General features: G+C 36.9%; 1 protein-coding gene across 3 annotated transcripts; it reads right to left on the bottom strand.

The window, feature by feature from the left end:
- Positions 1-1367: 1367 nt before the first annotated feature.
- Positions 1368-22542, bottom strand: syk (spleen tyrosine kinase). 3 transcript variants are annotated; one of them, XM_004564573.4, is made up of 15 exons: positions 22366-22542; positions 18194-18323; positions 15200-15672; positions 13935-14095; positions 9729-9867; positions 9507-9588; positions 9300-9355; positions 8920-8976; positions 8133-8205; positions 5104-5263; positions 4337-4546; positions 3565-3754; positions 2697-2837; positions 1781-1893; positions 1368-1674 (listed from the first exon to the last, which is right to left on the bottom strand). In XM_004564573.4, the coding sequence occupies exons 3-15, from the start codon at positions 15599-15601 to the stop codon at positions 1602-1604; spliced, it is 1857 nt and encodes a 618-aa protein (XP_004564630.1). In that variant the 5' UTR covers positions 15602-15672; positions 18194-18323; positions 22366-22542; the 3' UTR covers positions 1368-1601. The 3 variants fall into 3 exon arrangements, with proteins under 3 accessions (XP_004564630.1, XP_076742935.1, XP_004564633.1); XM_076886820.1 differs by lacking the exon at positions 22366-22542 and adding an exon at positions 19485-20844; XM_004564576.4 differs by lacking the exon at positions 22366-22542 and adding an exon at positions 18380-19403 and having other exon boundaries at positions 18194-18281.
- Positions 22543-22603: the final 61 nt, after the last annotated feature.

Below are 22603 nucleotides of genomic sequence, written 5' to 3'. Positions count from 1 at the left end.
CATCTGAAAACAGTCATCTTTGTTGTTTACAGGAAGATTATTTACCTTGAACCTTGCCAGATGTGATTTTGTAAACCTATGGTCATATACTTAAGGCACTGCATAATTCAACAAGTAAATGATAAACTGCATACTGCATCTATAACAACAGCTTGACTTCATAGTAGAAGAGCCTGGGTACCCAGCTTGCCCACCTGCAGTCCAGACCTTTCACCAGTTGGAAAACATCTGGTGTATCATGATACAAAAATGGAAGAACTGGGATTGTTGAGCAGCTAGAATCGTATATCGGAACAATATTCCTCTGCCAATATTCCAGCAACTGGTCTCCTCAGTTCACTGATATTTATAGATCAAGAGGAGGTGGAGCTAAAGATAAACATGTCCTTGACCTAGCGTTTCTCAGTTTAAACATTTGATATAGATAGAGAGCAGATAGTCTGTCTTTCACATTACAGTATGTATCTGTAGGTAATATAAGCAGACATTCTTAGCATTCCAATCCTCTGTTAACCATCTCCCTCTGTTGGCTTTTATTGGTGTCATTTGTGTTCGCAATGCTCTAATTCTCTGATTAAAAAGGCCTCAGTAACTTCCAGATTTGAATCTGATGCCATGTCTTTTTCTTTTTGAACTGTTACAGATTTACATATAACTTTACTACCAAAAACTGTACTTGTAACCAAGAAAAAAACAAATATCACATCATAAGATGGCATTGTAGTTGCTTCATCATCTTTCTTCACTTCCAATCTCTGTGGCACAGAGAGAGTTGTTGATACCTTTGTTAACATCTTGTTTTAATCAGAATCCTAGGGTTGTGTGATGTGTTGCTGCCATGTTTCATTTCCACCAGTTCTTTAGAGTAATTTGTTCTGGTTTGCTACAATCATCTGTACCAGGTATAGAGGCTTAAGATTTTGGTACCTAAATAGATAGGTTTACTTTTGAAAAAGATTTGTAATGCATTTATGAAGCTCTAGCTCTAGTCATTTGTTTGCCGATGTTTTTCTGTTCAGGAAGTGGCTCAACAATCCATTTGAATTGTTCTACTTTATTGCTCTTAGCTGAGGTAACCAAAAGCGCAAAATAGCAGCAAATCCTTCGTCAGATTTTGAGTTACTCTAATGTTTTATATGTCAACCAACCACTTGGTCACTGACTTTGACAATGTATATATATAAAATAATTTGAAGGCATATGAATGTAATTTATTCATCTTAGAATTGTTTATGCAAGTACAGAAACTCAGAGTGCTGAAGATGCTTAAACAAGGTCGGATTGTATGTTGATATTAGGAAGCTTATAGGAAAACAGTAAGTTATGTAGTTTTTAGGTATAACATCAGTGATTGCCGTGAAATAAGATAGACTTGTAACAGTTTATTATCATTTTCATATGGCTTACATTCAAGAACAAATAAATGTAATAGGAATTATATTTGCATAATCAGAGTTTATATTAAAAGAGAATATATTCCAGTTAAACTCTATATTTTACAGCATTTATTATCCATAACAATCTCTGAACCAATATGTGTAAAAGCTCATTTTCATCATCAGCCACTAGTTTGCATAGTCTCATAACATTCAAGTGAGCAATCACTGTGCAATGTCGTAGTAATAATCTCGTAGTCTTGGCTCAACAACATTAAATCCAGGCCTCTCATTTGCCCTGGAAGACATGAAAATAACATGCAATAATCACAAAAGATGTCCATAAAACATAAACCGGTTTGCTGTTTGTTCAGCTAATGCCTTATGATGAACATGTTACTTACTTATATGTCCAGCAGGTCTTCATGAGCTCATACATCTCCAGTGGACACTTCTCTGGGGAGTCCATACGCTTACCACTTTCAATCATCTGCAGGACATCATTTCCTTTCATTCCCTGTAAGGAGTTAAAAATTCAGAACAAATAAGACGCCATCAAATAAATTAAAATGTAAAGGCATAGAGATTATCAAAGTCATAATTTTTGTGTTGCAACCATTATTTTTTAATAGCAATAAGAAGGTTAGTACATAATTCTAAAGTCACACACTAAGATTATTATCCATCTATCCATTCGCTTATCCTTTTCAGGGTCGCGGGGGGCGCTGGAGCCTATCCCAGCTGTCATAGGGCGAGAGGCGGGGTACACCCTGGACAGGTCGCCAGTCTGTCGCAGGGCCAACACACAGGGACAGACAACCATTCACACTCACACCTAGTGGCAATTTGGATTATCCAATTAACCTATCCCCACAAGCGGCATGTCTTTGGACTGTGGGAGGAAGCCGGAGTACCCGGAGGGAACCCACGCAAACACGGGGAGAACATGCAAACTCCACACAGAAAGACCCCGGCCTGATGGTGGAATTGAACTCAGGACCTTCTTGCTGTGCGGCAACAGTGCTAACCACCGTGCCAAGATCATTATGATACATGCAATTCATAGGTCAAGATTTCATAGGTAGACAGTGAGTACACATCACAAAATTATTCTATAAATTACAACTAAACAAATCTGAAACATTTGTTTTGTAGTCATTTAGTTTACATAAGACAGCAACTATAAAGAATAAAAATTAACAAAATAAAGGCTGCAACAGCTGTTTGAATATTAAACTAATATTCAAACAAAAACACAATGTGTGAGTGAGTGAGGTTACATGTGTCACCATAACTCCTTATATTCAATAATAATAATACCTTGTATGGTTTTTGGCCATAGGAGTAAGCCTCCCACATGAGCACCCCAAAGCTCCACACATCACTTTTGGATGAGAACTTGAAGTAGTTTATACATTCAGGCGCGTACCATTTCACTGGCCACTTCCCATGACCTTTTGCCTAAAGGGAGAGACACGCAAACATAACTAGTTTTAATTTCATGCCACACTGGTCATTTTGCAGCTTCAAATAACACAATGATTAGGACTGGTTCCTGGCAGTAGTGTTCACAATATGATAACAGATACAAGTAAGGCAGATTGACTGGTGTTAGTGTTACAGTTATTTTAATGCTTTACAGCAGGGATGGGCAAATCCAGGCCTCGAGTGCCGGTGTCCTGCAGGTTTTAGATCCCACTCTGGGTCAGCACACCTGAATCAAATGATTAGTTCATTACCAGGCCTCTGGAGAACTTCAAGACATGTTGAGGAGGTCATTTAGCAATTTGAATCAGCTGTGTTGGATCAAGGACACATCTAAAACCTGCAGGACAGTCCTTGAGGCCAGGAGTTGCCTACCCCTGCTTTACAGTAACACTTTCATTGAGAGTGACTTACTTTTAAACAAAAATCTAAGAGTGTTGATGCATGCTCAATCATGAAGATAAGGAAATCCCAAAAAGTTTGTGGGATTCTGTTCATGAGGACAGTTTTTTCAGTGGGAGAAATATTTTGTCAGTCATCAAAGTGACTTCTTTAGACAAAATGTTTCTCTCACTGAAAACGCTACGTCCTCACGAACAGAATCAACTTTTTGGGAAAAATCTAAGACGTTCATAGAGATGGACCATCAAGGCTTTTTGAGAGTATAAGGACAGATGACGTGTCATCCTATACCATATGTTACCTTGTAGTAGTTTTGATCCTCAGCAACAGCTTTAGAGAGGCCAAAGTCACTGATCTTGGCATAGTGCTGTGTGACCAGCAGTACATTCCTTGCAGCAAGGTCCCTGTGGACAAAGTTATGCTCCTCCAGGTACTTCATCCCCATAGACACCTGATGGACCAGCTCTGTGATATTCTTTATGGCCGTTTGCCTGGAGATGAGTTGTTGTTACTTTAACTCTAAAAGCCACCATAAACCTCACACAATATGAGAACTGTATTTTGAAATCTTTGATTTTTTTTATATACTGTTATTTTGAAACTAAAACTTATAAATAACTTCACATTTAGAAAAAAGTGATTTGTCACTTCAATCTCCTAAACTAGCAGATTACAATATTGACCACAATACTAGAGTTTTGATTAAGAGTGAAATGGGATGTGTAGGTGTTTCAGAGAACACTGAAACAGAGAATGGAGAAGTACGGCATTGGATAGGATGTGTTTCTCAACAGACATTTGCACATATCTTAGCTGATGTGAATATTGCAAGCTCTAATTGCTACTGTGTAGTGCTCTTTTGTAGCTAATGTAGATACTTGTAGAATAACTTGTTATTCTACAAGTTACTTGAGTTACTTGTAGAATAACTCAAGTAACTTACCACAAAACAGTACCTTTATAAATAAAAATTCAGACTCTATCATAATGTACTTGCATTAATGTGAAGAAAAAAAAACAATGTTCAAACAAACCAAATTGAGGAAAGAGCAAGGCCAAGTCGCAGTACATACTTATTTTTCTGCAGGAACTTGTGGAGGGGTCCCAGCTCAGCCAGCTCCATAACTAGCATGAGGTTCTCTGCTTCACAGATACCAATCATCCGGACAATATACGGATTGTCCAGCTGCTGCATTACATTGGCTTCCCGCAGCATTTCGTCACGTACTGACTGGTTATTATCATCATTCTTCAAGACTTTAACTGCAACTGTCTTCTCTGTCCTGATATGCAACATGGATTAGTGTAAGTATTAATATGTTACTACAACAGAAATGCATTTTTCAGACATTTTGACTCATCCACAGTCAACATTCATCATCAGCAAAACAACATAGTGGTACGGATATCAATAGACACAACTGTCAATAAAGTAAACCAGTAAGACAAAAGCAGTATACACTTGCATTCTGTATAAAGGGGGGGGGGGGGTGCTATAATGAAGCCATCTTTTAATGACTGCAGGGACCAAGACTGTGATATTTGTGTCCTGTGGACTTTGCTTGGTTTTGATTTGTATGATATGAGCTGTGTGTTTTTGGAATTTGAATAACCGATTGAATATTTCTTTGGGAAAACCATGAAACAAGATGTGCTGAACTCATGTTTTATTTTTTGGGTTATATCAGTGAATCACTGACAGTGAGTTTGCCTGCTGCAGTCAGCAAATCATAAATATCATTTATGATAGGGAGAATATTTTAAATTTGTAAGTCTGATCATTTAACAAAGCATTGTGGTGCAATGTTTGTATGTAGTAATATGGTTTAATGTAGCATACTTTCTCATCTTGTAGGTGCCTTTCATGACGGTACCAAAATTCCCAGAGCCCAGTTCTCCATCCTCCAAGAAAAGATGTGAGCGATCCACTGTAGAACTCCGCAGTTCATCTGGATCCGCATAAGGACTCTCATATACCTCTGTGTCCATTGGCATGGCCTCTGATGAAGAATTCAACATGTCAAAATTAGGAAGCAGTGAAATATTAAATGAAAACATGTGAATTTGGATTTTACAAGTTTAGAATGTTCTCTAGCCAAAATAATAGCTCGTTATTCAGGTAGATTTTCCCTATTCAGATTTATCATAATCTATCTGTCTACACTGTAAAAGAAAATCCTAATATAAAAGGATTTTACTGTGTATTTTACAGTTTTGTACTGTTCTTCTAGAATATCATTAAATTTACATCAATAGACTGTGATTTCACATTTCAAGTGTAAATTAACGTAAAATCACTGTAATGTAATAAAACACAATTTTCTTGTTTTTTAAATGTATTTGTCTGTACATATGCATATTTAGATTGTTAAAATACATTCACAAATGTATCATGATTTCACAAATATTTGTCCGTTATTTGAAAGATTGAACTGTTAAATTCAAATGTAATGCTATGGAAAAATATATAAAATGATTCTTATAAACTTTTTTTACATCAAATAATTATTATTATCATTGCTATTTAGGGCGATCGTGGCTCAAGAGTTGGCAGTTCGCCTTATAATCAGAAGGTTGCCGGTTCGAGCTCCGGCTCGGACACTCTTGGTCGTTGTGCCCTTGGGCAAGACACTTCACCTACCACTCACTGGTGATGGCCAGAGGGGAATTATAAAGTAGAATTGTAAAGCACTTTGAGGGTCTCAAAAAGCGCAATATGAATGCAGTCCATTATTATTTAAACCAACTGTTAAGTGTATATTTCTGTATATTTAAATATTATTATTCATATTGCCACATTAATTGACCTTGTTTATAGGTAATTTCATTAAATTGTTCCAAATTTAATGTTTCAAAGCACTTGAAAAAGGTAAAATCCCATGTAAAATTAGGGCAACAAATTGTATTTTCATTAATGGAAATAACCGTATCTTCTGTTAATTTACGGTATTATTTTGGCGCCCCAGCTGCCGGAATATTACTGTTTTTTTAAGATGTTTTCTCTAACAGTGTAGTATGTCCCCTATATGAAAGCATAAAACTGATTTTACTTATTTTTGAAAAACATTGTACTGGAAAAAATATTGAAGGAGTACTGTACCTTTAGCATCACTCATTTGAAAGTGAAAAGAAATGCATTTTTTAAATCCGATTACTGTAATCCAAAAAATCTGTCATTTCTGACAGATTCAAGTTAAAGTTCATCCTAATTTTCCTTGAAGACTGGTCATCTCGAGTTACATTTTCAGGGTAAAGGAATAGTCTTGGTTTTTGTTAAACAAACAAAAATTAAAAGTATCCCTTGTCTTGTCTCATTGATATGGAGTCGTAGTGAGAGGCTTTCCTTTTTTGGTCTGGATCAGGTGACCTGGATGCTCTCTTGGTTAGGTCTATTCTGCTGACAGCACTAAGTACTTTCCTTTCACTCTCTATAGATTCATATGCCAATATTGCATGTGATTATCTTTTGTCTGCTTGTGTTTTGTCCCGTTTGTTGTATGCTTTTGTTACACAGAGCAGCTACGTGAACGGTACTCACACAGAGGTCAGTTATCTTTTTCATTTCTTTACATCTTCATGATATACAACTCTGGATACTGTAGCTCCCCAGAAAAAAACCCCTCAAATATACCAGGGAGTCTGAAATACTTGATCCCCTGGTATAATTCTCAATACACACCTTTAAAACCAATAACTAGTAAGCTAGAGATATTAAAATAATTACGTAGTCTGGAAAAATTGTTTGCTGCTTTATTTAAAAATAAGCCCTCACAAAGCTGGAACATCTTACTATTCATCGCTGGTTGAAGAAAATAAGGACAACCTTAGGTTTCTCTTAAGCACAGGCTGAAAACAAGTTTGTTTTGAGCCAACCATTCGTTTAACCTTAATGACTTGATGAATTTCTTTACAAATAAAATTGTCACCATTAGAGAAATATTGCTTGTAACCATCTCACAGACATAATATTATCTACAGTTACTTTCAGTACCATTGGTATTCATTTAGAGTCTTTTTCTCCAATTGATCTTTCTGAGTTAACTTCCGTAATTACTTCCTCCAAACCATCAACATGTCTTTTAGACCCCATTCCTACAAGACTGCTCAAAGAAGTCCTGCCATTAATTAACGCTTGAATCTTAAATATGATCAACCCATCTCTAATAATGGGCTATGTACCACAGGCCTTCAAGCTGGTAGTAGTTAAACCTTTACTTAAAATAGTAACAGTTTTTACCCAACTCTCTTAGCTAATTATAGGCCAATCTCTAACCTTCCTTTCATCACAAATAAATTCTTGAGAGAGTTGTTATCAAACAGCTAACAGATCATCTGCAAAGGGAAAGTTTATTTGAAGAGTTTCAGTCAGGTTTCAGAGCTCATCACAGCACAGAAACAGATTTAGTGAAGGTTACAAATGATCTTCTTGTGGCCTCTGACAGTGGACTCATCTCTGTGCTTGTCCTGCTAGACCTCAGTGCAGCGTTCGATACTGTCGACCATAATATTCTATTACAGCGATTAGAGCACGCTGTAGGTATTACACGTACTATGCTGCAGTGGTTTGTATCATATATTTCTAATAGACTCCAATTTGTTCATGTAAATGAAGAGTCCTCTTCACACACTGAGGTTATTTATGGAGTTCCACAGGGTTTCATGCTAAGATTAATTCCTTTTACATTATACATGCTTCCTTTAGGCAGTATCATCAGAAGGCATAGCGTACATTTTCTCTGCAATCCAGATTACACCCAACATGACATAGAATCTATGCTAAATAATATTTACACAGTATGGAACATGCACAAGCAAGTTAGCAATTGAACAACAGTACATCAATATAGGGTTTGACAAAGGCAGTCTTACCTTTACCTTTACCGGGTATCCTAGTTTCATAAGGATTGGAGTTATCTGGAGGCCTGGGACGAGATGGTCGGTTCTGTTATCATCAGAGGAGACAGTGTTAAAGAACATTCATTATGAGAATGCATGAAGTATAGCTAAATAGCACTTACTGCTGAAAGTAACCTGCAATAAGTGAACACATGATTTCAAAGAAGGGGTTTAAGACAAGTTTACAGTCAGGGGGTATTTTGACTCTCAAACATCTCAAGCATAAAATCTCAGAAAAAATTAGGAAGAAGACTGTACAAGATAAAACTGCAGGATTCAAAAAGGGAAGAAAAAAAGACATCTGATCCAAAACTTAACTGTAACAAAGCCAGGCAAAAACAAGAATAAAAAAGAAAACAAAACAAAAGAAAAAATGGCAGAGGGATTTTAAAGGATGGAACATGTGGACAATATTATCACAAGCACATATAGAAAGCTACCAAATGGCTGCTTGTGGTTCTATAATGTAATTGCACTGGGTAACCTCTGGATGGTGTTAAAACATAATTACAAATACACCAACTAAGATGTCACACCAATTCAATAAGCTTGTGTGCACTGACATCCATTATTTACTTGGATGTGAGATCTATCAGAGGGATTAGAAAGGACATAATTCAAAGGACTAATATTGCAAGAAAGAGTTAGTAAATAGAAATCCACATTCCATTAGTGAAGAAGTGCAGAGGTAGAAGGAAGGTGGAGGTTACACACTGCTGTGAGCAACTATGACTGAGGAAACAGGATGTGTGTAATGCACCTTTTTTATGCCGGGAACTTTACTGATGATGGTGAAAAATCCATCTGTCGCACTTTGCTAAAAATCAAAATGTCAGAGAGGTTATCATTAATGGTAATATTAAAATCATGCATGAAATTATTACAATAGGAAAAAGATTAATGGGAAAAATAGCTCCAAACGAGGATGTGTGAAGTCGTCTGACACACACATTCATCTACACATTACAAGAAACATTTCTATGTTTGTTTTACCATACAGGGCTTCCTGAAGAAGCCATATCATTCTAATAATAAAAAACAACCCTTGTCGTAATGGTTAATGGTAACCCATACAGGCTGACTGCTGAGGCCAATTTAACCAGCATTTCTGTTTCAGTTGAATGTATTAATGCAACTTACAATGGCAGAACCAAGTCTAGGATGGCCCGGTGGAAGAAAAGGCCGTCCTATCAGCCCTGTGAACATGGAATAAGACAAATGTTAATCAGCTGTGTATACAGTGTTATAATTTAGATTATTAGATATTAGTTAACATGCAGTGAAATTTGCTTTCAATGAAAGTCTTCCTGTAAACACATTTCGATTAGTTGTGTTTGTGTTTCTCACCAATATCTCCATCAGGCCTTGGACAGGGCTCTGTTAGTACTCGCAAAAGACCATCTGGTTTGTATGAGTAGTGCTCCACCAGCTGTGTTTAAACAGAGGTGTAGGCAGAGTACACACATAAGTTTTACCACCTCACCTTGTAATACATTATACAATTTCAAACAGATTAAGATTGTTGAAATGTTCTAAGTAGCCCATAAATATAAAGCACACTGGGATTACCTGCCACAAGGTGTCAAATTTCTTGCCCTCTGGAATGGAGAGCTTGCCAGCCGAGTCCTTGTCAATACGATAATGCATGACTTGTCCTTCATGCAGTAAACACAGAGCATAAGATCCATTCGCATCTCTCTGCCGAATCCTTCACATAGAAAAAAAAGGGAGAATCGTTTGAAACAGTTTTTGTTTCTGTAGTTCATTATAAGTGGCGGAGGGCTTTCGCTTTGGTGGCCTCAGAATCTCATCTCTGATTTTTGCAGATGATGTGGTTCTGTTGGCTTCATCGGGTGAGGGCCTCCAGCTCGCACTGGAACGGTTCTCAGCCGAGTGTGAAGCAGCGGGAATGAGGATCAGCACCTCCAAATCTGAGGCCATGGTTCTCAGCCGGAAAAGGGTGGAGTGCCCACTCCGGGTCGGGGATGAGTTCCTGCCCCAAGTGGAGGAGTTCAAGTATCTCGGGGTCTTGTTCGCGAGTGATGGGAGAAGGGAGCCGGAGATCGACAGACGGATTGGGGCTGCAGCTGCAGTAATGCGGACGCTGCACCGGTCCGTCGTGGTGAAGAGGGAGCTGAGTGTAAAAGCGAAGCTCTCAATTTACCGGTCGATCTACGTCCCTACCCTCACCTATGGCCACGAGCTGTGGGTAGTGACCGAAAGAATGAGATCGCGGATACAAGCGGCAGAAATGAGCTTCCTCCGAAGGGTGGCTGGCCTCTCCCTTAGAGATAGGGTGAGAAGTTCGGCCATCCGGGAGGGGCTCAGAGTAGAGCAGCTGCTGCTCCACATCGAAAGGAGCCAGCTGAGGTGGTTCGGGCATCTGACAAGGATGCCCCCTGGGCGCCTCCTGGGTGAGGTGTTCCAGGCATGTCCCACCGGGAGGAGGCCCCGGGGCAGACCCAGGACATGCTGGAGAGATTATATCTCTCAGCTGGCCTGGGAACGCCTTGGTATTCCCCCGGATAAGCTGGAGGAGGTGGCTGGGGAGAGGGAGGTCTGGGCCTCTTTGCTTAGGCTGCTGCCCCCGCGACCCTGCCCCGGACAAAGCGGATGAAGATGGATGGATGGATGGATAGTTCATTATATACATATATACCATTAAATAACTACAAAAATGTTCACATCTGACTGCAAACTGTGAATCAGTGATTAGGTGGTTTTTCAACTCATCTGATAGCTATTATGGAACGCAAAAGCAATGAATATCTTTTTTTACAGTTTCAAGATGTATTAACATTATTCATGCACAATACTTCAAGGTCACAAGAAAAAATGTCTATAAATGTAAAAAAAAATCCTATTGTAGAGTCTTTACCTTATGCACCTTGAGGCAACTGTTGCGATTTGAAGCTATACCAATAATACTAAACTGAATTGGCCTAAAATCCTAGTGCTCATGAATGAACTCATGAATTTGTACATTTTTCTGTTTGTTTTCATTTATTTATTTTGCAAATTTACAACTTTAATTCAGAAAATTATGAATATTTTCCACTGCTGCGTCTGTATTGCTTTTTATTTATCTACGATGGCTCACTAAGCACAATGAAACCAAATATTAGTCTGAATTTTCAATTGAGAAATCATGTTACCCCGCCTATTACCACATACTGTGTCAGATGTGATAAGTTGTGGCTAAGTGCAACTTTTTTCATAGACTTGCATTTTAAAAAAAACCTCATCACATGGAGACATTACAGTAAATAAGAAGTAAGGAGAACTAAACAGGAAGTAAAACTAATAGCCTGTGTGCTATTATCAATAACTGTGCTCCAGAATGCTATGTGTGCAGTATGTGATTCACTCTTAACAAAATTTCAATAAAATTTAGAGACATAAGCATAACATGATGATGTGTTTCAGTGGAAAGTAAGTTTCCTGCTAGATGTTACATGAGAGAAGGGACAGAACAGTTACATTTTGCCCTGCTGTTAGTCTCCCTCTTGTTTGGCTACTTCAGGAAGTCCTTTGCAAACTGCCAGAGCGGAAACCACAGTGTGTTTGTGTGTTTGTGTCTCTCTGTGTCTGTATGTGTGTGTATGTGTGTGTGCATGTGTATGTTCCTCTCTTTCTTCAAGCGAGACCACAGCCGCTCAACTGAAGCTTGAGGTTCTATAAATACTTTACAAACTTTATTCAGTGGTTTCAAAGCAAAAAGACATTTTATGCATTTGACAAATGAAATGTAATAAGATGGAATGGAAGCAATACAGTGCTAACATAGCTGTGTTTGTTTAGACTGCTTGCATTTGTAGAATTTGATGTATTTCACTTACATTACAAAACCATATTAGAAAATCATATTTAAAAAATACTTTAACAACGAACAAATTGACATAATATGTATCTTTCAGTCTTCATCTATTCTCCACCTTTTTGAGAATAAAAGTTACATAAGAGAACTACTCAATAGGAAATACTCAAGAGTTCTGCCCCAGAGGAAAGGAAATTTCTAAATATTTTCATTGCCCAACCTATTTCTCAGACACATAACTGAACTGAGTTTCGTGTCATTGTGAGAGTTTAATCATTTGCTATCTCTGAAAGGCAGAAGCTCCTGGAGGGAAAAAAGCTACCCTCAACTTTAATAATTTCTTTGCTTTTTCTTTTCTCACTTCACTGATCTTGAGTTCACAGCTCTTGAGATAACACTCAGAAAATGCAACAAAAAAGGATGACACTGCACAATCTTAGGAGTTCTAGTTTCAGTCCTGTACTTGCCCTGCTTGTTATTGTGTTTCTTCAGTATTTGGATGTTGTAAGTTGTCTGAGACTGTATTCTTTTGCTCACTAATTTTGTAAAGCTGCAGATAATATTACTATTTTACTTTACTTTTGCTGCTCACCATAGTCTTTCATTTGTCTCCTCTGAAATAAACATATAGTTAAGTTAGGTAAAGTAAAGGCAAACCAAATGGAAACCTCATGAGGTTATTAAAATGTCAAGTTCTGAGAGGATTTGGGTTACAGAATATTGTATGGCTTTCTTGAAAATAAATGAAAAGACTCTGTTGATGTTGTCTTTAAAACAGTGAAATAAATAACTGACTCAGTCCAATTCCAGGTGATGTTGCAGTGTTGTGTGTATAATGAATTAATTTACTGTTTTGGCCAGACCTCAGCAATATGAAGTAAGACAATGAATCTGAATAAGACTTCTACTGTCATTGAAACAGCTGAACGTTTGAGTCTGATTTCACTGTTTTCAGGGTTAAAACAAACAAACAAACAAACAAACAAAAAACCCAAAAGCATCCTTTTCTGAGTGAATTAATACATTAATATTAAATAACAAAACAATTTACTGTGCATGAACCACTTGTAGGTTTTGTCACATTTCTACCAATGTGGTAATGTTTTTTTACTCTAGTTTATCCTATTTAGCAGTTAGGAATGCTATGAACACAATGAACATAGTGAACGTTAAACTAAAATATTTTTAAAATGCAAATGTAGTTGAATAATATTTTTTTACCAGCTAACTTCTTACAAAGTGAAGCTAAGAGGAACTGAAATATTAAAACCACATTAAACCAATGTCATTTGTTTGTAAAACAACACCTCGTTACATTTTTCAAGGTCTTTTCTAGTGCCATGAGGGCCATTTTGTCACGGGCAAGAATGTAGAAGTTCAGCACGAGAATCACTGTATGAAAAATACAAAAAAAAGCCATTTTAAAAGCAATTAGTCCAGAGTCAGACAGATGTTTTAATATTTTGTCTTCCATCATGGTTAAGGTCTCTTCAGCTGTGTCAATTCAATGCACACTATTTGCACACACTATCAGTGGCAGGTTTCCCAGCTAAACTTGTACAAGTGATTCATTTTATTGAATAGAAAAATTATGAATATAAATATGGAATCGTAAAGTCCATAAAGAGGTTTTCTTCCAAGCCATAACTCTAAATGCTCTTCAGTTAGATTTTTCTACCCTGTCAGATAGAACTCAAATTCAATCCATGTAGTAACCGCAAGCAGTTCTTTAAAACTATGTTTTAACTGGTTTTCTAAAATTTATTGATCAGGACTAACAAAACATGAACATGAAACATGAAAAGACAATTATTTTTCAGACCAGAACCAAAAGACGCAGTGTAAAATTTTACCATGAGAGGAATGATATTATTCTTCTGGCTTTTTATAGGATTTTCTACTACTGCCTGCAAACACAGCAAATAATTTAATAAAAAGAGAATTAATATAATACTTACAGAAACTTTCCATTTGCACGCGGGCCACATTGAAGCCTGGGCTCAGAGTCTTCTCGTGTTATTGTTCCATGAAACCAGGGCATTCTTTCATGAGCAGTGGTAGCGATGAGCTTCTCCAGCTGAGGTCGCTGGCTGATGATGGCCTGCTCCAAAGCTGCACCCTGCAAACAGGCAACACACTTAGCTGCACTTGTAATATAAAGCTAGATTAATGCTGCCTACGTCCACCCAGAGCACACTCATAAAACTCACTTTAACTCTAGATTTATCCAGGTATAATGGCTGACTTACATATTGCGCCTGTCTAAGAAGTGGTTTTGTACATACATCCATGTGCAATTGAGAACAAGAGGTGACGCACAAGCAGCAGAGTCTGAGGAATAGTTGAGATAACCATTTATCTGGGCGACCATGGCTCAGGGGGTTGGGAAGCGTATCTGTAACCGGAAGGTCGCCGGTTTGATTCCTGGGCTCTCTGTCCTGGTCGTTGTGTCCTTGGGCAAGACACTTTACCTACCGCCTACTGGTGTTGGCCAGAGGGGCCGATGGCGCGATATGGCAGCCTTGCTTCTGTCAGTCTGCCCCAGGGCAGCTGTGGCTACAACCGTAGCTTGCCTCCACCAGTGTGTGAATGCGAGAGTGAATGAATAGTGGCATTGTAAAGCGCTTTGGGTGCCTTGAAAAGCGCTATATAAATCCAATCCATCATTATTGAATTTTCAGTATGGAAGAGACAGATTGGATACCACTATTGTTGTGGTGGAGATACTAGAACATCAACACAACCTGAGCTATCAGTTGCTATTTGGGCCTCCTGAAGTGAGCAATGGAAATTTTGTTGATTCCCTTCAACATTACTGGGAGTCCATGATGGTCTTATCTGGTCTGGTCTACTAATGAGGACAATTTTTAAAGGTAGCCTTTTGCTCAAGATATGGTAACACAGTAGCATTATTTAAAAGAAGTCAAAGTAACATTATTACCAAAATTGGAGACAGACCAAAGTGACTTTCCTCTGACCTTCTTTACTTCCTGCAATTATATGCTTTTTCTAGGCCTAGGGTTTATTAACAAAATTTAATGTGTGTAAAATGTAAAATACACTTTTAACATCTCAACAATTATGTTGGTGACTTTTATCATGAATGTAAATAAAGCCCAAACTGCAAAAAACCATCATTTAGTTTGCTATGGTATTCCATAAAATTCTGACTTCTCATTTCAAATATGGTTTTCTTATATTATATAATAGAGCTGAAACTTACCTGCAGGTTCCAGGTCTGCTTTACATACTCCCGTATGAGTTTTTCCTTCAGGTCCTCAAACGGCCCAACTTTCGGCTGCATGTTCTTGGGCCTGTTACAAGGCTTCTTCAGCAGACACACAAGACCGTCTGGTTCTTGGGAATGGTAGTCGATCACATCAACGGGACTTCTGTAGCTCTTACCACCAGCAATAGCATACATGTCATTGGGCTGTCTTTCAATTGTGTAGTGGTAACAACGGCCTGCATTTGACACGGACAGTGCAAAGCCTCCAAGATAGTTTCGGCTTTGGCGTAGGAGGTACAGGCCATTGCTTAGGCCTGTCTGCCGCAGGTAGTCCTCTGCCTCTTCCCTGGTAATATTGCCATAAAAGAATGGCAATGAATTTACATTGTCAGCCATACTGGCTTTTGGTGAGTGGCTCCCTTTAAGGAAGTCCCTTCACAAACTTCTTCCACTAGGATGAAATTCACCTAAAAACAAAAATTGGAAACAAATAGGAAATGAGACAGATTTCAAGTAGAATTGCAATCATTGCAATAGAAATCATTTAGCACTGAATCCCACAATCGAATCACAAACAATAAACAATCCCAGCATATGGTGACTGAAAAGTCAACATGTGTGATGATTTTCTTAGTTTGCAAATGTGTATTCCATTTTGTGTTTTGAGTCTTTCATAATGCAAAAATGGTGATTAGTTTCTGCCTGTTTAAACACAGCAGTATTTTTGTTTCCGGGGAATTTTTTGTTTTGTGTTATTTTTAACTCTGTCTAAATTTGCACAGCACAGCTGCTCTTTTGCATGAAAACTAAAATCTGAAAAAACAATAACTTTAACCATTTGAAGCACAATATTTAAATGGCTCAAGCTCACTTTAAGTTCCCAGAAGACATGACGTGATAGTGTTTATAAAATTTGGATACTTTTTTTTTTCGTGTAGAGCTGCCTACCTGCTTTGCAATGTAAACTAAAGCACATAAAGCAAGTTATCATTGGGTTTCAGCAGCATTGCTTTTTGAACTCACAAAAGTCAGAAATAAGTCTGAGCTGTCAAAGGTTTTGGCCATGTTTTAGCCATAAAGACACCACATAGACAGGTTCCTGACTTTTTCACCTATTATTGTCTTTACTGTGTTTTTAGGTTCTTATGTGGAACTAACCTGACCAAGTCACCAAAATATAAGGATTCATTTGCCTTTACTAACATTTTAAAGATACCAAAGTATATCCTGGACACCAACAAGTGATAGATCAACTTTGGGAAGAAAATAACTTTGACAAACCACTTCCTTCTTTGAGAGAAATATGAATCTATTTTAATGCTGAATGCAGACTGCAACTGAAAGTATGACATTTTTTTGCTGGTTAGACAGAACCATTTCAAATTCAACAACCATTAATGTACACATAATGAAAACTAAAACTCAGCTGAAAAGTTGCAAGGATGGTGACCTTAAAAACCTGACCATCATTGGTAGGCCTTTTTTTCAGATCACTGTGCGCATGATTAGTTTCAGCAAGACAATTCTAGCTTTTCTTAAAGTAAAGTGACCACAGTGATTATAAAATGAAACCTTAGATTAACCGATTAAATAAAAGAATAAATAAATAAATACAAGGTTTAGACATTTTTTTAACTGTTGCAGATATTAAGACAGTGCACTGACCTTGTTTTTATGACCCCATTGTTCCATTTAACAGTTAACAAAATCTTTCCTGTTTGTAATGCACAACAGTCTAACATTGAAAATAAAAATTTAAAAGGGAATAAGCTGCACATTTGTGACCTAAAATAAGCAGCTTCTGGTATTTCCTGACAATGTCATCACACTACAGACCTCTTGAACTCTGCTCTCCTTGAGAATCTACCTTCCTTTCAGACTGTTTGATGTTATTTTTGATTGAGTTGTACTTTGTATTTTTTGTTTTCAATGAAATGCTAGTCACTAGCAGTTAATCCTTTTTAATCATTTTACTTGCTAAGCAGGAATGTACAAATAGCTTTCAATGTGCAGAAAAAACAATTAAATCTAGCATCCATAACTTCACACGTAGAGATAGATATATGGTAGAACAGCTACTAAATGGAGTAGGGTTTTCCTTTTCTTTAACGAAACACGAGGACTACAAATAAATTTCCCTCAAAAATAGAATTAATGTTAGAGTACTTTTGTATAAAAGCTGTCCCGGATCTCATGTCATAAATATGTCACACTAAAATGCTGTCACTGTCTCTGAAGACAGTTCAGATAGTTAACTGTAACACTTTTGTTTACAGATAAATTTGATGATATTTTTTTTTAAATCCAAATTTCAGTACTGGGCATCCTTTAATGTGTCACACCCAAACTCTGTGGTGTCATTCAATGGCTTATGCAGTTGGAAAGAACCCAAAGACACGTGCCAGAAAAAAAAATGCTATGCTAGACACAATTATTTTTATTTCTTGATCAGTTTTTAGCTGAGGCAGTTGTTTCAGTGAAATCATGCTGAGTATTTGAAATGTCTGGTGTTTTTTTTAGGCTCAGAAGTGGAATTAAGCACTTTGGTCAAATGTATTTTATTATTTTCCACAGCTGAAAAAAGATGCTAAAAGTGCCTCCTGATAATCTGACACTGTAGATAACACGAGATCCAGAACATTCTTTTCTCTTTTCTTTAAAAACCCTATTAGAATGGTAAAATAAGAAAACAATGGCCAAATCACTTAAATGATTTTAAATGTGTTATTCATTGAACATAATTATTACTTCCCAAAACAAGCACAGCAGCAAGTGACAAATGAACAAATGAAAATGATCTCACACTGTAGGGCAGATTTTTTTTTCTGATCAAAAACAAGTCAGCAGTTAGTGAGAAATGGTAAGCCTCGATAAGACAGTAAAAAAAAGAGGAAGTATAATTATTGTCGTTAACGAGACAGTCAAATGTAGCTTACTGGTCAATTTTAAATAGTCGTTTTTGAAAGAAGACACAAAGACTACACTTACTGTAGATATTGTTGTGAACTAGTTCCACTGTTCAACTTCAGAGCCCAGTTGAGTTTTTCAGCCCTTCAGTATATCAACTTCCAACAGTCTGAGCAATACATGAACAGGTCATCTTAAATTCAGTCAGCTCCTGACAAAAAAAAAAAAAAAAGTGCTGTCAATATCTCATAAAACCAGGGAGCTTACACTCACGGGTATCCTGGTTGTGTTTTCCAGCTGAAGCAGGTTAACCTTTACTTTAAGTACTGACACACAGTAAAGCGGTGGAGCTCTGAAGCTTCCTCATTTCAACGACTTCCTTGACAATTTAACTCTTATACTTCCCTTTTTTAATCTGCACACTGACCAACAAGACAACAGGAAATGATGTGGCAACACCAAAAACACAAATAAAATGTGTAATTCAAATTCATCGTTAACTCGGGTGGAACGTTATTTTTTGGGGGAAATTACTGTTTGATATTTTCTTTCTGGCCTGTAAAAAATGTGAGATTATCTAAGAGAATGTACTTGTTAAATATAGTTCTTTTTTATCTATTTCTTGTATTTAAAAAAATGTTAACATTTGGCTTTTTTTGGTATGTGCTATGATGTATTTCACATGTTTTATCATATCTCGAAAATTCTAATCTTATAATGAATTTTAGAGCTGTTTTTTCCGAGCTTGGTGGGTCTTCAACATGTTTATGTCAGTCATGTTGTTCCATGTTATCTTCAATCTCATCATCTTTAGTTTTAAAAATTATTCTGGATAATATTATATAAATATTTCTTCATAAGTGAGCTTGGCTGTTACCTGCATGTATTTACTGTTACCTGTGTTCCCAATTGAGAGTTTTATGTATTTTTTAAAAACAGGTAATAAACGTGATACTTCGAGTTTTCTGACATCAACACTTTGAAACTCTCGATGTGTGTGTGTCAGTATAAAATAGCACAGGGTGGTGGAAAGCAGACAGGGACAGTCAGTCACTCGTGTTTACCACTCAGGAAGCGCCAGCTAGCTTTGGTGTGTGTAAAACTCGTCACATACTAAAACAAAGACACACATGCATGCATATGTACATCCTCGATCGTCCTTGAAGCTGCAAGCTCTGGCTGATGTGGTCATGGCCAAAATGTTTCCAATCAGTTGCAAGTAAGCTGAAAATTGCACAAAAATGTAAAATGCATGAACTACAACTGTAAGGAGGTGGTGTGTTTCTGTAACTTTGTCAAGACCGTTTAAAACATTTCCTTTCAGAAGTATAGTGTGATCACACCAAGTTTCTCACCTACTACTTATACTTACGTTTCTCTTCATCTCTAAAATGGGCTGGTTTAACTATCCTGTTTGACCTGTGGATTTTAATTGGAACAGAATGAAATATCCCTCTATAGTTTAAAACATTATTAAACAAGGATGTAAATTTATGAGGTTATGTGGTTATAAAACTCTTTGGTGTGTAGAGTTATATCTCAGACTCTTAGTGGGTTATGGTTTACACACATAATGAAAACTTTACAGTACATTACAGTAAATCGTTTGCAAACATGACTAAATTCTGAATACATTTAATGCTCTACTAGACTGTAACTGGGTGGTTACCAAAATAATTTGAAAACACAGTTATGCATGAAAATCAAAACACAGAGCTAACTACTGTTTTAGTACTTAGTACCTTTATTTATCATAATGATCTTTATCTCTGCTTTTTTTTTTTTCTTTCTTTACAATTTGATAGCACATATCAGAATGTATCTAAGTGAGTACAAAGGAAATTCAAGAGTGTTTTTGAAGTTATTGAAAAAATACCAGTCATGATTAAAATGAACAGACATTATTTTTTTCATCAAGAAAAGGCTCGTTTTTGTTTTGGGTTGCTTTTACAATTTCAGATAGTTATAGCCAAATAAAGAAGAATTTTATTTAAAAATAAAACTGTGATGTTACAAGTATAGAAAAAAACTCTGAATCACTTGATCCTACTGCAGTAATCTCTGTGACTGGGTCTGAGTAAAAGTAAAAGAGAGAAGGGCATGAAAGAGATTGTGTAACACTGACATTTCAAGCTAAAGTTGTTTTATGCAGATTTAACTTTAACTTCAGGGCTAAGGAGGCTAAGGTTTCTTTGGAGTTGATGCTCAGGGGAATGGAAAAAATCTCAACCTATGATGTCAATTGTACATTTAGTGGTCTTTGTACTGTAACCTTATTGCAACTATGTCAAACTTATGTGTCTTACCACTGTGGAGGAAGTGAACTGACTTCACTTTCTCAGCTGTTTTTACACAACTTTTAATTGTTACCTTCTGGGTGTAAATTAAATATTAAGAGTAACATTTAAGTGCTTGCATGTATCCAAAACGGTCAGGTAATACAAACGTGACTTCACCGGTACCTTCTGAAATGCAGTGACATACACATACACAGCTTTAGTATGCATTCTGACCACTTTTAATTTTAGTGACAGTTGGGAGAATTTTTTTAAAGGTTTTATTTTGAAAGTTTGATTATCAAAATTCTGTTAACATAAGCATCACTACTGGAAGATTTCATTTACCTACCGGTATATACCATATGGCTCCACCTTGTGGAGAGCCATACCATCTCAACATTGCACAAACCTCATATATGCTACAATAATGATGTATACTCTTTAGATTAAAAACCATCATACACGTTAGCACTACACTGAAAAAATAATAGTGCACACTCGGTTAGCTTAACATGCTATGGTTATATGATCTATAAATACCACAAACAAAGCTCAGATTAAACCTTTAAATGTTTAATATCTGTCTAAAATACTAATGTTTTAACCAGTACATCTGAACAGTGACATACTCATATTCTTCAGGTTGGTCAGATAAAAATAAAAAGAAATTTAAAATGAACTGGCAGCAGGTCTCTACTTTAAATATAAATAGTGTCTACCACTTGCTTCTTCTGATGGTTTCCTAGTGTACTATCAAGTATCTTGTGTACTTTTCTGTACATTATTTTAAACTGTACTTTCATGGACGAGTGCTAGTGTGGGTGTGCTTAACTTGTATATGGCATAAATGCTTATTGAGTTCTTCTGCCTATGTTCACACTGCAGTAGAGCTGCCGTATTCATGTTGTAATTATGTTCTCCTTTTTGTTTCCATCAAGTTCGTGTTTTCTATAATTAAACATTCTCAAATGGTGTGTTGCACCATGTCTTAAATACATTTATTTCCTTTTCTGTTCAGGCATCTGTATGCTGCATATTTAAATGATCATTATTCACCATATTATTTTTTTCTTATAGTCATTTTACTTTCAGAAACAGATCAAAGAACAGTGTTTCTTAAGAGCAGTGTTGATCATTTATTCCCAACCTTTTTTTTACTGTCTCACAACTTGATTTTAAATGTTTAAAAAAAATTATAGGTGTTTACTGATTTACCTAATCTAACTCCACCTCATCCAAAACTGATCCACACCTTCCTTTCCATAGAATAAAAATAAATTGCAAAGACCAGAACACGCAATCGTAAAAGTGAAAGAAAGAATCTTAATTTGTTACATCTGTAAGACAAAAACAACTTGTAACTAAGGCAAAAACAGGAGAAACATGACCAAATAAAATGGAGAATGTGTAAATTGACCCACAATATGATCAATATCAACATCAATATGATTACCATACCGTGTTCTTACTATGACTCTTGTTAGTATTCTCCACAAAATTTCCCTTAATTTTGTTACTTCTGTATCTGTAACACACACACACACACACACACACACACACACACACACACACCAGAACAGAAAAAAACCCAAGCAGCAAATCATGCGCAGTGGAGGAGCCCACAGTTCACTTCTGTGTTACTGCTGAACACAAGCTCCATTTTTGCATTTGTAACGTGTGTTCTGCTAAAGCTAAACTGTGATCCGTGCCTTTTAATCATAAAAATATCCTTACATGTGCGACAGAGCATAGCGAATAATATGCTTGCCCCTGCAACAGAAGGGTTCACGCCAGTGATCTTTTGGGACACGCCTCTGTGTCACATTTTATCCGCATCATTTGCAAGGTTTAATTCCTGTCCTGGAACATTATCATCGGGTCAACTCATGTTTTTTCTGTCATATAAATTCTATCTAAATGAAGCTGTTACAAAGATGCGGCGAAATGAATCGATATTTGCGGTCATATACTCACCCTCTGGAGCACAGTCCGTTTATCTTATCCATCAGTCACCCCATTGCTTTTATTCTGTTTGGTCGCCTATAACTTTAACATCACTATGCTGGATAAATTTGATGGCGATCTGTGGACACAAATGTGGTATCCTCGGAGCTCATCAGTAGCATCCTTACTGCTTTGAAATATTTACAGATGCAGAATATGAGCTTCCGGAGCTTCGCCATCCCTGGATCACCTCCTATTGGTCCATACC

The sequence above is a fragment of the Maylandia zebra genome, linkage group LG7 (assembly GCF_041146795.1).
Source record: "Maylandia zebra isolate NMK-2024a linkage group LG7, Mzebra_GT3a, whole genome shotgun sequence".
Taxonomy (NCBI): domain Eukaryota; kingdom Metazoa; phylum Chordata; class Actinopteri; order Cichliformes; family Cichlidae; genus Maylandia; species Maylandia zebra.
The sequence above is the reverse complement of the archived record's forward strand: the minus strand, read 5'-3'. Positions and strand labels throughout refer to the sequence as shown.

Excerpts from the sequence above, each read along its gene's own strand:
- syk (XM_004564573.4), bottom strand. The coding sequence starts at position 15,601 with ATGGCTGACAATGTAAATTCATTGCCATTCTTTTATGGCAATATTACC. Across the intron at positions 4,547-5,103 it reads GGCACCTACAAGATGAGAAA|GACAGAGAAGACAGTTGCAG; the intron begins GTATGCTACATT and ends GTTGCATATCAG. Across the intron at positions 2,838-3,564 it reads AGGATCAAAACTACTACAAG|GCAAAAGGTCATGGGAAGTG; the intron begins GTAACATATGGT and ends CTCTCCCTTTAG.